At 38.9% G+C, this 13,673-nt stretch overlaps 1 protein-coding gene across 1 annotated transcript; it reads left to right on the top strand.

Moving 5' to 3' along the window:
* The first annotated feature begins 6,231 nt into the window (after positions 1-6,231).
* On the top strand, positions 6,232-13,417 carry LOC140933321 (ribitol 5-phosphate transferase FKRP-like). Its single transcript, XM_073382850.1, has 3 exons — positions 6,232-7,196; positions 9,220-9,584; positions 11,187-13,417. The coding sequence occupies exons 1-3, from the start codon at positions 6,271-6,273 to the stop codon at positions 11,699-11,701; spliced, it is 1,806 nt and encodes a 601-aa protein (XP_073238951.1). The 5' UTR covers positions 6,232-6,270; the 3' UTR covers positions 11,702-13,417.
* Positions 13,418-13,673: the final 256 nt, after the last annotated feature.

Raw genomic sequence — 13,673 nt, 5'->3', positions numbered from 1 at the left:
ATAAGAAGACAGTCGTTGAGATATCGTAGCCTACAAAGTAGGCGTATTCTGCAGTGCGGGCGATGCTACTATTCTTGGGACTAATGCTCTCCCACCATCTTGGACGTTGAAACTAACAGCGAGTTAAGACGAGTCAAAGAATGATGTAACCGTCCTCCCCACTTGATTTTTTATATGCTTACAAGGTCGCAGCCGCGATCAACGTAATGAGCTTTCGTTAAAAAACCCTCTTCTCTGCCGGCTAAAAATACCCCATCATCTATTCTTTGGCGAACAGTAACCTTAAGTTATTATTATCCCTTGGTTACGTTATGCAGCGACGCAGTAACAGGAGACCTAAAGCTAATTTTCTTTTGGTTTATTTGTTTAATTGCAATAATTATTATTTCAACTTTCGTTCTAAGAATAAAGGTGTAAATTCTTGAACAAGAAAAGAAAATCGAAAGACCTTTTTTTCGAATTGATTATGAATTACGAGTTCAAACGGGATCCCCCGATTGTTTTGAACCGAGCTTAGAGTTGAAGACCTTGGTAATAATAATTCATGGCTTTCCCCAACTTTTGATGAGGATCATTTGCCAAAAATCCGTCGTCGACACCGCTGAAAAGAGCGCCTTAACATTCGTAAACTTGCTAAGCTAGAAAGTGATACATTTGCCTTCGCAAAGGCGCGATGTTTTGCAGGGTTGGGTGCACAAACTTGCCTCCCCCCCTACCATACAAACTTCTGTAAAATTTCGCCACTTCGCGGAGCTTTATTGTCGTAGTTGTCAACAAATCACTCTCAAACTCGGCAAATTTACTAGTTTTAAGACGGTTTTTTTTCAGCGGTGTCGACGGATTTTCGCCAACTGATTCATGTCAAAAGTTGAAAAGCCAAGGAAGGGTCTATTTAGTAAAGCACCTCGCCAAGCTACCTTTGTCAGGTAGGTGCGATTATGAGAAAACCTAGACAATGCCGAGCTATTCTTTAATGAAGTTCAAACCGTTTGTTGCCCATTAAGGGTTTATCAGTTTAAAACAATAGCAAATGTGGGTGTTGAAAGTCAACCGTTTATCAAAACAGAGAATCACCTGGCTTCGTTTGTTAAGATGGATAGTATCCTCTGTGGTCTGTGAATAAATGGCCGGGGCAAATTGAAAATTACAGAGGATCAGTCCATGCTTCTCAACTCGATCCTGAGTTCAACCAGGAGCCCATAACCCGGAGCAAGCAACTCCCATACTAGGCCCACGTCACGACGTTTGTACAGACCAGTTTAGACTCATTTTAGGGCACTTTTCACGCGAAAATGAAATCTCCACTACGTCTATGACCACATTTGAAGTATAAGATATCAAAAAAGAAACCTAAGCGCGATTAAAAGGCAAAAAATATCGTTTTTAGGTAGTTTTAGTGACCGGTTTGTGGAATTTAAAAGATATTCAAAATTCGTGCCAAAACCATTCTTATAATAAACTGGTCCGAGAAAACGCTGTGATACGAGCGTATGGAAGTTGCTCGCTCGCTTGCTCCGGGTTATGGTCTCCTGTTTGACCCCAGTCCTTTTAAATGCTCGGCTAACTTCTCTCTCTTTAATACCACCACACTAGCACACCGACTAACAAAAGCCTGAAAATTTAATTAGCTACCTTCTTATATCATGATTAACGATTCATTCAAAATATTTCGCCGTTTCCGATTTGCTCAAATCCGCTTACTAATTCTTCATAACCAGGTAGCGTTGACCAAATTTGGAAAGCTTTTGCGATATCCAGTAAAATGACATAGTACAAGATAACGACAGAAAAAGGGAGGCAACCCGGGGCTTGGAGACGAGGTTGTGTATCATCCATTGATGTAATAATCAACCATAAATCTAACACTAACCATAAATATAATGAACGTCAGCCATAAATGTAATACCCAAAATAAATGTTTATGATTATATTAAAGGTCAAAAGGTTCATTAAAAGATAATGTCTCAACGGTTGTAGAGAGGGAACAAAGTTCACCCTTATCTTAAATCAATTGCCTAGTTTCAAACCGAGAGGGCTGGGTTCAAGTCGGTTTATTATGGGATAAACAACACGAGACCCAAGTCAGAAAGAGGACAATGAGGTAAGGAAAAATCTCAAGTTTGGTGTCAATAGGGCAAATATTAAAAAAACCCAGCTATTTAAAAACTTGAAAATTTATAAGAGATGAATGGATTGCCGGACACACTCTCCGGACGTCAGTATATTTCTTAGTAAATTTTAGAGTTTTTGAATAGCTGAATCTCGTTCAATATAGACCCGAACAAAACATCAAACTTGAGGATGTTGCTAAATTCAATGTACTCTTTCTGACTATGTGGGTTTCGTGTTGTTTATCCCATAATAAACCGATTTGTATTCAGCCCCTCTCTGTTTGAAGACTAGGCAATGGTGCCTCTATGCGCTTAACAGATTGAGGAAAGGAGTTTCAGGCTATTGCCGACCTATGCATAAAAGACACTCTTTTCGTAAATTAGGACTCAGTCTTGACGATTGTACGACCTGCTCAGGATAATCTAATTGATTACTTTCACATTATTGGAAATCAGTTGAAGCGACGTCTTGTATTTTTTTACGCAGGATAACTGAAAGCTCTAGGAGAAATTTGAGGCCAAACTTTTGTTTCCTACGGACAGGGTAAATGTCTGTCTTGAACGCTGAAAGCGTTGTTCACGGTTCGTTTCGTTATAGCTGCCAAAAATTCTAATAGAGATTTCTCGAAAACGCTGTCATACAAAATTGCTTAAATCGGTACAGGTTTTAACCCTTTAAGACCGAATCGTACAAATTTGTACGATCTGATATGGCCCACAGTCATCTGACCAGCAGTTTCCTCAAACTTAGTTTCCAGACCCCCCTTGTTTGCAACGCCTAGTGGATTGTTTTGTTCGCCATTTTGAGTTGTTTTGAACCAGTTTCTGCGACATTTTCGATTTGTTAGAGCAAGAGTAAGCGTAATTTTAGTTCTGCAACATGTCTGAGCATAGGACACGTTATAATTTGAAAGATTTTTTGATTACTTTGGATGGAAACTTCGAGATACCCGATCGTGGCGTGTTTCGGATATCGAAGGCTTTGATATGAACACCGAAGAAGATAGCAAGGATGGAGTAATGAAATTTTTTCAAACCAGGGAGAAGAAGAAGAGGAAAAACTCAGTCTTCGGGACATACACATTGATTATTCAACAGTGATTAAGATTTTTTTCATCCTGGAAGGCCACAAAACATTTGTTTGGATGTTTATGTTTAGCTCCTGGAAGCTTCCTGAAAGAAAGCGATCGAGAAGTTCTCACTTTCAATTAATAAGGTTGGGCCTACGAAGGTGTAACACCCAACCATGCTGTATTTTTTGGACAGAATATAACCTTGATAGTATCAAAGGTAGGCAAATGTGGTATGAAAATAATCCTCAGTAAATTTGCTTTAGATTTAGACTACAGCAGTAATTTTCATGACCAAATTGGAAGGTCAGTACACTGAAAACAATTAAGGTGAACTTGTTGTGTGACATGAACTTAATATTTAACAACCTGTTAATTATTATTTGTTAGTAACTTATCAATAAAAAGTGGCTTGGGAGATAGCCCAAAGTCTTGTCTACCAGATACCCAAAGTTTATGTTGATACCTTAAATTTCAAGGAAGATTCAGTGCATTTAACAATACCAGCCTTAGATCTTAAACTGTGCAAAAAATAAATTCAGGTCTTAAAGGGTTAAAAGAAAGTTGTATGAAATTCAAAACCTGTAAGCGGCTCCATAATCAAATGTCTAAATTTCTCACAAATCGAGGTAATGCAAAAATGGCAAAGGGATTTTATCGCTATGTTGCCATGGATACGTGGATCATTTTTTGAAATTCTAATCGATACACTACATTTCAAGTATAAGTAAATTTCGAGAAGTTTCGTACCTAGGCACAATAGATTTCCAGCTTTGTTTGAGGCATCTTTGTATTTCGTGTTCAAAGAGAGCTGGGGCCTGTTTCTAGAAAGTCCCGATAATTAACAGACCTGGAAGGCTGTTGTTGTTTACATTCAAGTTCAAAGTTTCAATAATTTTGTAGTTAATATAATAAAAATATCAAGTAACAAACCAAAATGGATTGGTTTATTAGCTAGGGCCTCCGGGCCTGCGGTTTCATTCTTTATATTTTAATTTGAATAATTGATAACGGGCCACAAAGTTACCGGGACTTTCGAGAAACGGGCCCCTGGCTTTGTCACTGAAAAATCGGGTCGAGCCACTTAATTAAACTTTTTTTGCTTTATTGTAACTAATTATAACCAGAGTGTAGGTTACATCTACAGTGACTACGGGCTTGATTACTACCGATAGCATCAACCGTTAAAAATGCCAACGTTAGCTCTGTCGCCTTTTAGGGGTTGGAGCAATATAAGCGGATTTCCAAGTTATAAGTATGTCCAAGATTCTAAAGGTTGGTTGACTTAAGGAAAGGAAATTTCTCTTTCGTAGGGATGGTATGGTATTAAATTGCAGTACTTGTAATCTACACCTAGTGGTGTCAGACTCTCTTTCCCTTTCAGGGTGGTACAGAAGGGTTTCTCGCCTTAAACAACGTAAAACTATTGACGGTTTTTTTTCAACACTGTACAGTAACACTGTTCTCCGGTTGTTTGCTCAAAATATCTTTCACGATCAGCAGTCCTAGGTTGCAGTGTTAGTCCAATTAGAATTCTAACCTCACAATTAGAGCTTCCTTTTTATTCTCCCATCGCGAGAAAGTGAATTATTGTACGTATTTTTTCGGCAATTTTGGTGTTTAGGTGTGTTTACGTAATGTAGTGGGAGTGTGGTTAGCATACGAAAGGCCTGTTTGCGATTCTGGTCTTTGAATTTATTTGCTTTTAGTGGACACCCTTTAATAACAGTTAAACAAATTCTAAGTAGCTCAAAAATGGCATCGCTTGTTTACGAAAGACGAAAATTGCACTGCAGGCACCTGCACTTCACTGAGATCGATTATATGGGAGATGACGTCATTCTAGTGCCAAGAGACCTATTAAAAAAGTGCGTCGTTTCTTTTGATCACGTGGTCTGCGACAATATCCGTGCAAAGCCAGTGATCGAAGGTAAGCGAACAGTTTTTATATGTTATTTAGAGAACGATGTCTATTCGAATACTTATCCTTCGACAGTCCAAAAATAATTTGACTTGAAGGCCTCATATGTTATTTCTCAACGGGCAATTCCAGGCAATTCAAAGACTGCAACAACCAGTAGTCGAATATTTCGTTGCCAGGCGAAGGCACTGTGCGACTGAAATTTTACAGATTTTAGCGTCAAATCCTTCTCTTTCTTTCTGTTTCACCCGTAATATACTAGGTAATCGCTGCATCATTTCCGTAAACGTATTTTCGATACACGTTTTGTCGTAGCTAACTCTTAGAAATACCTGTGATATTCCCAGTTGCAACGCAAGAAGACTTTCGAAACTCCTTGAATTTTAATGAAGTTGGCTATCGCTTGGTTTGTTGAAGGGAGTGTTGACATTAGGCATTTTTTGGTAAGAATATGGCAAATTGTATTCCAATACCTTTTCCAAAGATCCATCTATTTCCGCAGGTGAGCATGAGCTGAGACGGAATCAAATGAGGCACAATAAGTTCAGAACTCAATGTACTAGTTGGGTCGGTCGTCGTAGACGTGACACGCAAGTTAGGATGTTATGCCAGAAGGCGACGCTAAGGAAACTATAGGTTTGATACGCAAATCAACACATTTCTTTGCCATCAGTTTAAGACGAGGACGTGAAACTTTCCGGTTGAATGTTTATGAAACTGAAACGTAATTCATTGCGAACGAATTTTACTTCCTCCTTCTGACGTCTAATTTACTATTGAGGAGTAAATTGTTCAAGATTCGTGACGAATCTTGATCATTTTGGTATCAGATTCGCTTTTTCTAGTCGAAGATGCGCGAATCCGGAAAAATCACGTCCCAGTTTGGTCGCGTGTTTGCAACTAGTGGATCTGTAGTCTAAGAATAATTTGTTTCGAATTTATGCTCTCGGACTAACTGATGCGTGCACGTAAACGCTCAGTCTAATATATGCGGAAAGTGGTTTCATATATCACTCCGGAAAAATCTTCTCTACTCTAAACCTAACCTGTCAGAACTGGCCGTAATCATACTGCACATTGGGAATGTTTGGTGAACTAAGATCTGGAATTCCTATTTGTCTCCCCACAGATTTTCAACGTTTTTTCTTGCAACGACGAACCATTCATCATGAATCGTATAAGACTGCGTTGGCTTCTTAACCGTGCGGCCTTCATAATGTCCATTTTTGTAATCGTACTGATCTGTGGGAGGTATTTCTGGTTTTCTGGGAAGTGCATTTATAAGGATACGAACAAGCTAACTAACGATTTAAAGCGTTTAGTGAGAGAACTCTCTGAGACAAGAAGAGATTTAAATAGATCTTTACCGCATTATCATCGCATTGGACAACATATTGAGTCCTTAAGTACTATCATCATATCCTTAGGGGGATCTCCTGCGGGTTTATTTTCCTCGGAGAACGCTCCCCCTAAGAAGGAAGTTTGCCCTGAAAAATTTATGGGATATAGTTGGCCTTTCTTTAGAAAAGGTTTCAAGCGAGTCAACTGCACGGAGTTTGTTCCTCTTAACCAGCTTATCACGCTTCTTGTTGTTCTACCACACGAGCTGTCAGCTAAAGAGCAGCTAAATTTTTTTCGAAGCCTGCAGAGGCACCATCCACAAATAAATACTGTACTTGCATCTAAAGAAGAACTTCAACTAGAGACTATAAGAAAGCTTGAGCTGAACTTCAAGAATATAGTCTTTAAGGATCTCTATTGTGGTAAGACTTGGAACTCGTTATTACAGGAAGTGACCACGCCCTACGTGCTTCTAGCTCCGGATGCATCTCTCTTTAACGATGATATTGATCTTGAGCGTCTCCTCCGTGTACTTAGTGAGAACGAAGATGCTATCATTGCTGGGGGGAGTCACCGAAATCAAGAGGGGGAGTGGGACATAGGTTGTCTTCAAGTGACGTTTAAAAACTGGACTGCCTATTTTAGGGGTGGTTACTACCGGTCATACCGTAACGAGTGCATTGTATGTGATGTGCTGTCTGGTCCATTTATGGCCAAAACTGAGAACCTGAAGGAGATTGGAATCGACAAAAAGTAAGTAATGTCAGCTGAACAGTATAATTACTACCTAGATAAAACATAAAAGAATTTTGTAATTATCTAACCGCGATCAAGGCAGGCAACCTAAGCAATTAAGAAAAGACTGGCAGATTCAGCCGAGCCTAACAGCGGAGCTCCCATTAAATATCAACCGTCTGCTTAAAGCAATAAACTTCAAATTAACGCAAAGAAATTCACAAATCTAATCTCTTTAACTTAGTATTTCTACAACATTATCAACGACTTCAGCTTGAGCCCGTGGTTGAATTAATTAACAATTAATGAATGAGGCTGAATATCTTATGAAGAATTATTAAAGAAATATTTTGAATGAATAATAACATAAGATAAGAGGGCTCTTAACTTCTGTTCTGGAACAAGAACCTATTGTTTTGAAATTAAAGTTACGAGTTCCCTTAATCTCGAGTTCCCTTAAGATGTTTTTTGCAACCCGACCCTGAACCTGTAAAAATATTACGTGATATTGATTAGGTGTCAATTGAATATGATATGGCTGCGTATATCACTTTCTCAACGGCGAACGATGGCTTCGTCTGAATTTTATGTGTCTGGGTAAGCTTGACTTCTTACATTGGTTTCTGACCGCGGGCGGACGTACGGCCGAACGAACTTCAGTTTGGAAAGAAAGGACAGTGGATAACAATTCGACTCAATCGACAGGTAAAAGATCAATGTCTCAGCTTAACTTCTCCGTAGTCACTGTCGCCTTGCAACCAAAGCCTCTTAGGCAAAACATACATTTAATCTTTCCCTACCCTCTCATTTTGAAAAGACATATGTTTCCCCTGCGAATGCACGTTTTTCTTGTCTCATTTAATTATTTCCCTACGATTTAAGGACACAACGGATACGGTCAAGCCTTTGTGTCCTGCCAAATTTACGATATGATTTTCACAGTGTCACGCAACCAAAAATAAAAATCAAAACCATTCAATATAGATAAAGTCAAGAATCTGGGAAATCATGAAATTCCAAAGGAGGTATGCATTTCGCTGCGACAGATCAAAGTGACTATAAGGAGCTTTAGCAAGGACGAGGGCGACGGCAGCGAGAACGTCAAAAAAAGCAATAGGTTTTATTTGCAAAACAACAACTTTGCACTTGCATCACGTTTTTTTTCTACATTTCTTTGCCGTCACTACAAGTTACTCGAGATTTCCAAGAAGTTTCCCGTAATTTCTCAAAAAGGGTGAGTTGCTCAACAGTTACTCAAAAAACAAAAAACTTTTTTTAATCTGATGCTAAAAAATGGAAATTGTACAACAAAAGTAAGATTTCTGAGCATTTTTGTGCAATTTTGCGGCGTAACCAGTGCTGCTAAATGACTTGACCCTCACTTAAAACCAAAAAATGTAATGAGCCAATAAAATTGTTGAATGCCCTTCACCCGAGACGCTCAAGTCAGTCGAGTGTGAATCTTTCGTCCACCATTTTGAATTTTCTCTAAAAACCGCTGACCTATATTTTGCCCATGATCTGCCCAGCGGAGGAAGGATTTGGCTCCTTTTTTACAGGAAAGTCATAAATTGTCTACAAAAACATTGTGAAATATGGAAGAAAGGCCAATTTAAGCACTAAAGCTGCTCTGATATCTCAGAATTAGAAGATAACTAGAGAAATTGCTTAGAATGCAAAAAGTTATTCGAAATACGAGAAGTTGCCAGGAAGTTGTCCAGCAACTTCTGGAAAGCCCTACCTAATTTCACGTTTTGTGGCCGTGGAGGGCCAAACTTGAGTGTGGTCCCCAAGAAATCAACTCCAGAGAAATTCGCCTTCATTTGACATTTTCAGCGAATTGGAATTAGCGCTACAAAGTTTGAAAAAACGCGAAAATGAATTCATTTTAAAAGTGACGTTTTCGCTGCTATCGCCCTCGTAGATGCTAAAACTCCCTTATAATATTAAAACGAGGTGGCCGTTTGACGGGGTTGGACCGTCCTGAATTACGTAATCATTACTTGAAAATATCTCTTTTATTTTCTAAACTTGCTTTTAGTTTAGCATACGGCGTTTTCCAAGACATTTTCTGGCGTCTAAAAACTAAGCACCCGGAAAAGGTGGTCGTCAGCTGTCCTGACGTTATGTTCTATAAATATTCACGTGAGATCCCGGATGAAAACTATGTCGACTTGACTAGAAAATGGGACGTGAAGAAATGGGTCGAGTCTAGTGGCAGAGTCCGCTGGTATGGATGCAGGCATGGCTATTCTCATACTAGCCCAGGCAATTGCGACAGTTTTCAATCGGGAATGGCAGTGCCCCCATGTGATTTGGAAAATCTCGCGGATGCAGTCAAGTTCGTCATGAAAGAGTGCGAGAACGCAGGGTTGTTGTGCGAGTTAACAGATGGAACTTTGACCGGTAAGTTAGTATTCCAGCGTTTCTTCCCGCCTTCTCAAATTTAAAGGGGACTGTTTAAAAATCGGATACAGTAAAAAGCCGCGAGTTAGAACCTGGTTTTTAAGGACCTGTCAGGCTTAAATTTCCTAGTCAGCCCTCCTCTATATAAGAACTCGTTTAGCCTTAAATGTGAAACAGGTCCTTATTTCTGTACACTTTGGCAAATGAGATAAGTCAACATTCATGATCCCCTTTGGAGACATATTGTAGGTGCCTTATCATTCTAACTGCAATGTAAATGCCAGTAGTGAAATTCAAATAAAATGTTATTGATTTTATCAAGGACTAAGCTGAATACCACTCAATAATGTTATCAACAATGTATTTTTCTTCTTCACAAAGAAGGGCCTAATCAGAGAACCTAAATAGCCTAAATTTGTGCTAATTACCATTTATATGTAAGAATCTATTTAGGCTGACTTGGGAAAATGCTGGTTCTTACTCGTAGATTTTTACTGTAATCCTCAATTATGGTGTAAGGTCTTCGGATCGCCTATCATCGCGAAACTTTTACCCTCTTCCGCTACATACAGTATTCGGATCGGCTTTTTGCAGATCACAATGTTTTGCGCCAAAATGACGTCACACTCTCCTTAATAAAGATGGCTTCTCGGACCCCGGGTAGCACTAGAAAATCCATACATACAAAACTTAAGGTGACTCGACCCAGTTTTTTTTTTGGGGGGGGGGTACCATCCTACTTTGAAGCTCTCTGGTATCCCCGTCTTTACTTTTAATTTATCGTAAGTCTAACACATAGAATGGATAACATATAGATCAATCTACAATATAACATAAAATTTTTGGCGATCGGAATAAATGTCACGTGGTTATAATGCCACGCCCCTTTGAGGTCTGAGTCGAAAATCCGCTGCTGCCGGCATTTTTTCGTAAAAATCTCTCGGCTACACATAGTGCGCATTAGTGCCTTGCGCTGAACAGAGTTTCACCAAAATCGCAAAGACCTAATTCGAGAAATTCAGCGGTTTCCAAATTCATAAGTTATGCGAAAATGATAAGCAAACTTTACACGCATTATATCTAATAAACTATGAGATTCATCCCTTTATTTTGGGCATCGTTGTAACAGATGGGTCCTTGCAAGTCAGCAAAATGCTTTAGGGCCTTGTAAATGCGCGCGATTTCGAGCAAAGCAAACATATAGAAATTATAGTTTTCGCTATTTGTTGACGTTTGTCAGCGTTTAAGAGTCCTTCTCACGAAAAAAGCATTTTCTTAAAAATTCGTAGTTTTTTTCCTTCAAATTTTTTCTGGGCCACAATTGATTAACTAACTACCCGGACTCTGAATTTCATGGTAATTGAAAAACTGTGACATTATCCTCTATAAGCCCAAACTTGAGTAAACATTGAAGATTTTTAGCGTTTTGGCTGCGTTTGTGCTTTGGGAGTTGTCTATTGTTTCTAGTCTGTCATGATACAGCACGCCTGCAATGACCGCGCTTGGCTGACTTCCGAATGCTCATCGAGATATGATAATTTTGGTACAGTGAGACAGGCCATGGTGGTGAATGGCAAATTCAGTTAACGATTTTCATTTCAGGTGCAGTCAAATTCAACAAAGTGTTACCTTGGGAACGTGACGCAGACATTACCTTCTTGTCAGCCAATTACTCTGCATTCAAGCAACTCGAATCCAAATTTACAGCGGCCGGTTTCAGAGTTGAAAGCAATGACAAGGCACTGAAATGTTGCGTGGACGGGAGACAGTCAGGGGGGACATTTGACTTGTTTACAACCCACTGGAAACTAGAACTGTGGGGTCAATACAAGGTGGACTCAGAAGATCTTATAGCGAGTGGTTTGAAGCCTACTAAAATACAGTTTGCCGGGCAATGGGTCAATGTTAATCGTAATCCGGGACTTTTCGTCCGTAACCGTTATGGGTTTAACGTTTACCAACATGCCGAGCACTGGAGTGACCTGGGAAGAAAATCTTCGTGGGAATTTTACCGGCCAAATCTGTACAGGAAATGCCCTCGACCGGGACACTCGGCTTGCCTCGACCAGTATCTGGTCGACGGCAATCTTCAATTCAGTGACTACCCCCAAATCTGAGTAGCTGCCTGATATTGTAAGTCGAGAGTTATACTACTTTCCGTAGAGGAATAAATTTCAACCTACACTAGAGATGTTTGTTTTTTGTTTTCTCACTCAGAGGAACAAAAGCTGTGACTTTTAGCGTTGTTTAGTTAGAACCAAGTACCAGTAATAAATAAATAAATAAATAAATAAACGAATAAGTAAATAAATAAGTAAATGAATAAATAAATGAGCTAAAAAATGAATAAGTAAATAAATATAGGAATGGTTCTTATGTTAAAACAATTAACCCCAACTTCGACCTTTCGGCTTGTTCAATTAACTTTGGCTTTGGCAAAACGGCAGGAAAATACGCTAAATACCTTTTAGGAAAATTACATACGGCAGTGATACCTTGTATATATATATGTCTCAAGGTTTATTTTTCCTCTCTTTTTTTCACCTACCAACTCTTAAATAGGGTGGTTGCAATGTAAAAACATCGATTCATCATATTTGTCAGTATCTACGTACTTTGTAATTGTTTCGGTTGCAATTTTTAATAGAAATCAACACGTGAGGACAATTGTCCACTACAGAAAATACCATAACATACCATAATACTCTTTGTTAGTCACTCCAAAATTTTGCATAAGCATTGTTTTCAGTTTCTAACTATTTTCTGTAGTGGTCAATAGTCCACGTTCGATATACTAAAATTCTAACATGACTTCGAGGCTTTCTGGTCATTTTTCTATATTTGGTTTGGCATTCTTTGCGCTCAAATCTCTTCTGGGAATTGCGAGACAATGGAGTGGTAGAAAATTTGCAATTTTGACCCTAAAGCCTCGGAGTCACGTTAGAATTTTAATATATCAAACGTGGGCTATTACCATTGATTTTTAAGATATTCCAGATACTGTGATAGACTCGACCTTGAATGACCTTACCGATACATAAAATTTTAAATTCACCCAATCATAGCGCGTACAATTTGGTACAAAAATTAGAGAGTAAGGAGTTTGACAGAATCAACCATAGAATTTTTCTAGATAAGCCACAGGATATTGGTGCTTCAACATCAGCTCTTAGATGGTTCACTAGCCTTTTGTCTAAGAGGAGCCAGGTTGTGGGTTGATTCCACACTCTCGGATGCGTTCCCATTGGCCAGCGGTATCCCGCAAGGAAGTATTTTTGGGCCGTTGCTTCTCCTGCTTTTTACCATCTATGTGAACGATCTATCGACTGTACCCAAAAACTGTCCATCTGATTGTTATACTGATGATACTAAATTGTACATGTCATTTGGTGAACACGATTGCAAGAACGTTAACGCCGTCGCTGCTATGAATGAAGATCTATTAAGATTACGCTACTGGTGCTTTGGCAACCGTTTGTTAATAAACAAAGAAAAGACCAAACTAATCATATATGGCAGCAGACAGATGACAGAAAGACTCCCACAATTTCACTATATGGAATAATTTACCATCTGAAATTAAGCTTAGCAGATGTTTAAATAGTTTTAAGCGCAATTTAGGAAAATTTCTTAAGAAAGACTTTTTACGATGAGTTACGAATGGGTCATCCTGTCGCCAATGTTAGCTAGTTTTTAACTACTTAAATTAATTATGATAAATCTTATTTTTCAATATTTATAAATATACTATATAGTTTTTAAATGTTATCTGTTAATTATTGTCTCTGAAAAACCGTTATGGGGACATGACAATAAAGTATTGTGTTGTATTGTATCGTATTGTATCCTAGGAATTCAACTCGAGGGGGATTCTCCTACTTTTGATAAAGTAAATGGGTAGGAATAGTGACGATAAAGTCTGGAAGAACATTAATTCACTTTTTAAGCGACGTTTTCGCTGCCATTGCCTAGTCGGATCGTAAAGTCCCTACTTGAAAACGAGGCCACGCAAAAATAAGTGCTTTTATGGGGAGAAATTAGCCTGAGAAAACAGCCTACATTTCGCGACGCCAACTGGATTCCCCCAGA

Source organism: Porites lutea, chromosome 4 (assembly GCF_958299795.1).
Source record: "Porites lutea chromosome 4, jaPorLute2.1, whole genome shotgun sequence".
In the NCBI taxonomy this organism is placed as follows: Eukaryota; Metazoa; Cnidaria; class Anthozoa; order Scleractinia; family Poritidae; genus Porites; species Porites lutea.
The sequence above is the reverse complement of the archived record's forward strand: the minus strand, read 5'-3'. Positions and strand labels throughout refer to the sequence as shown.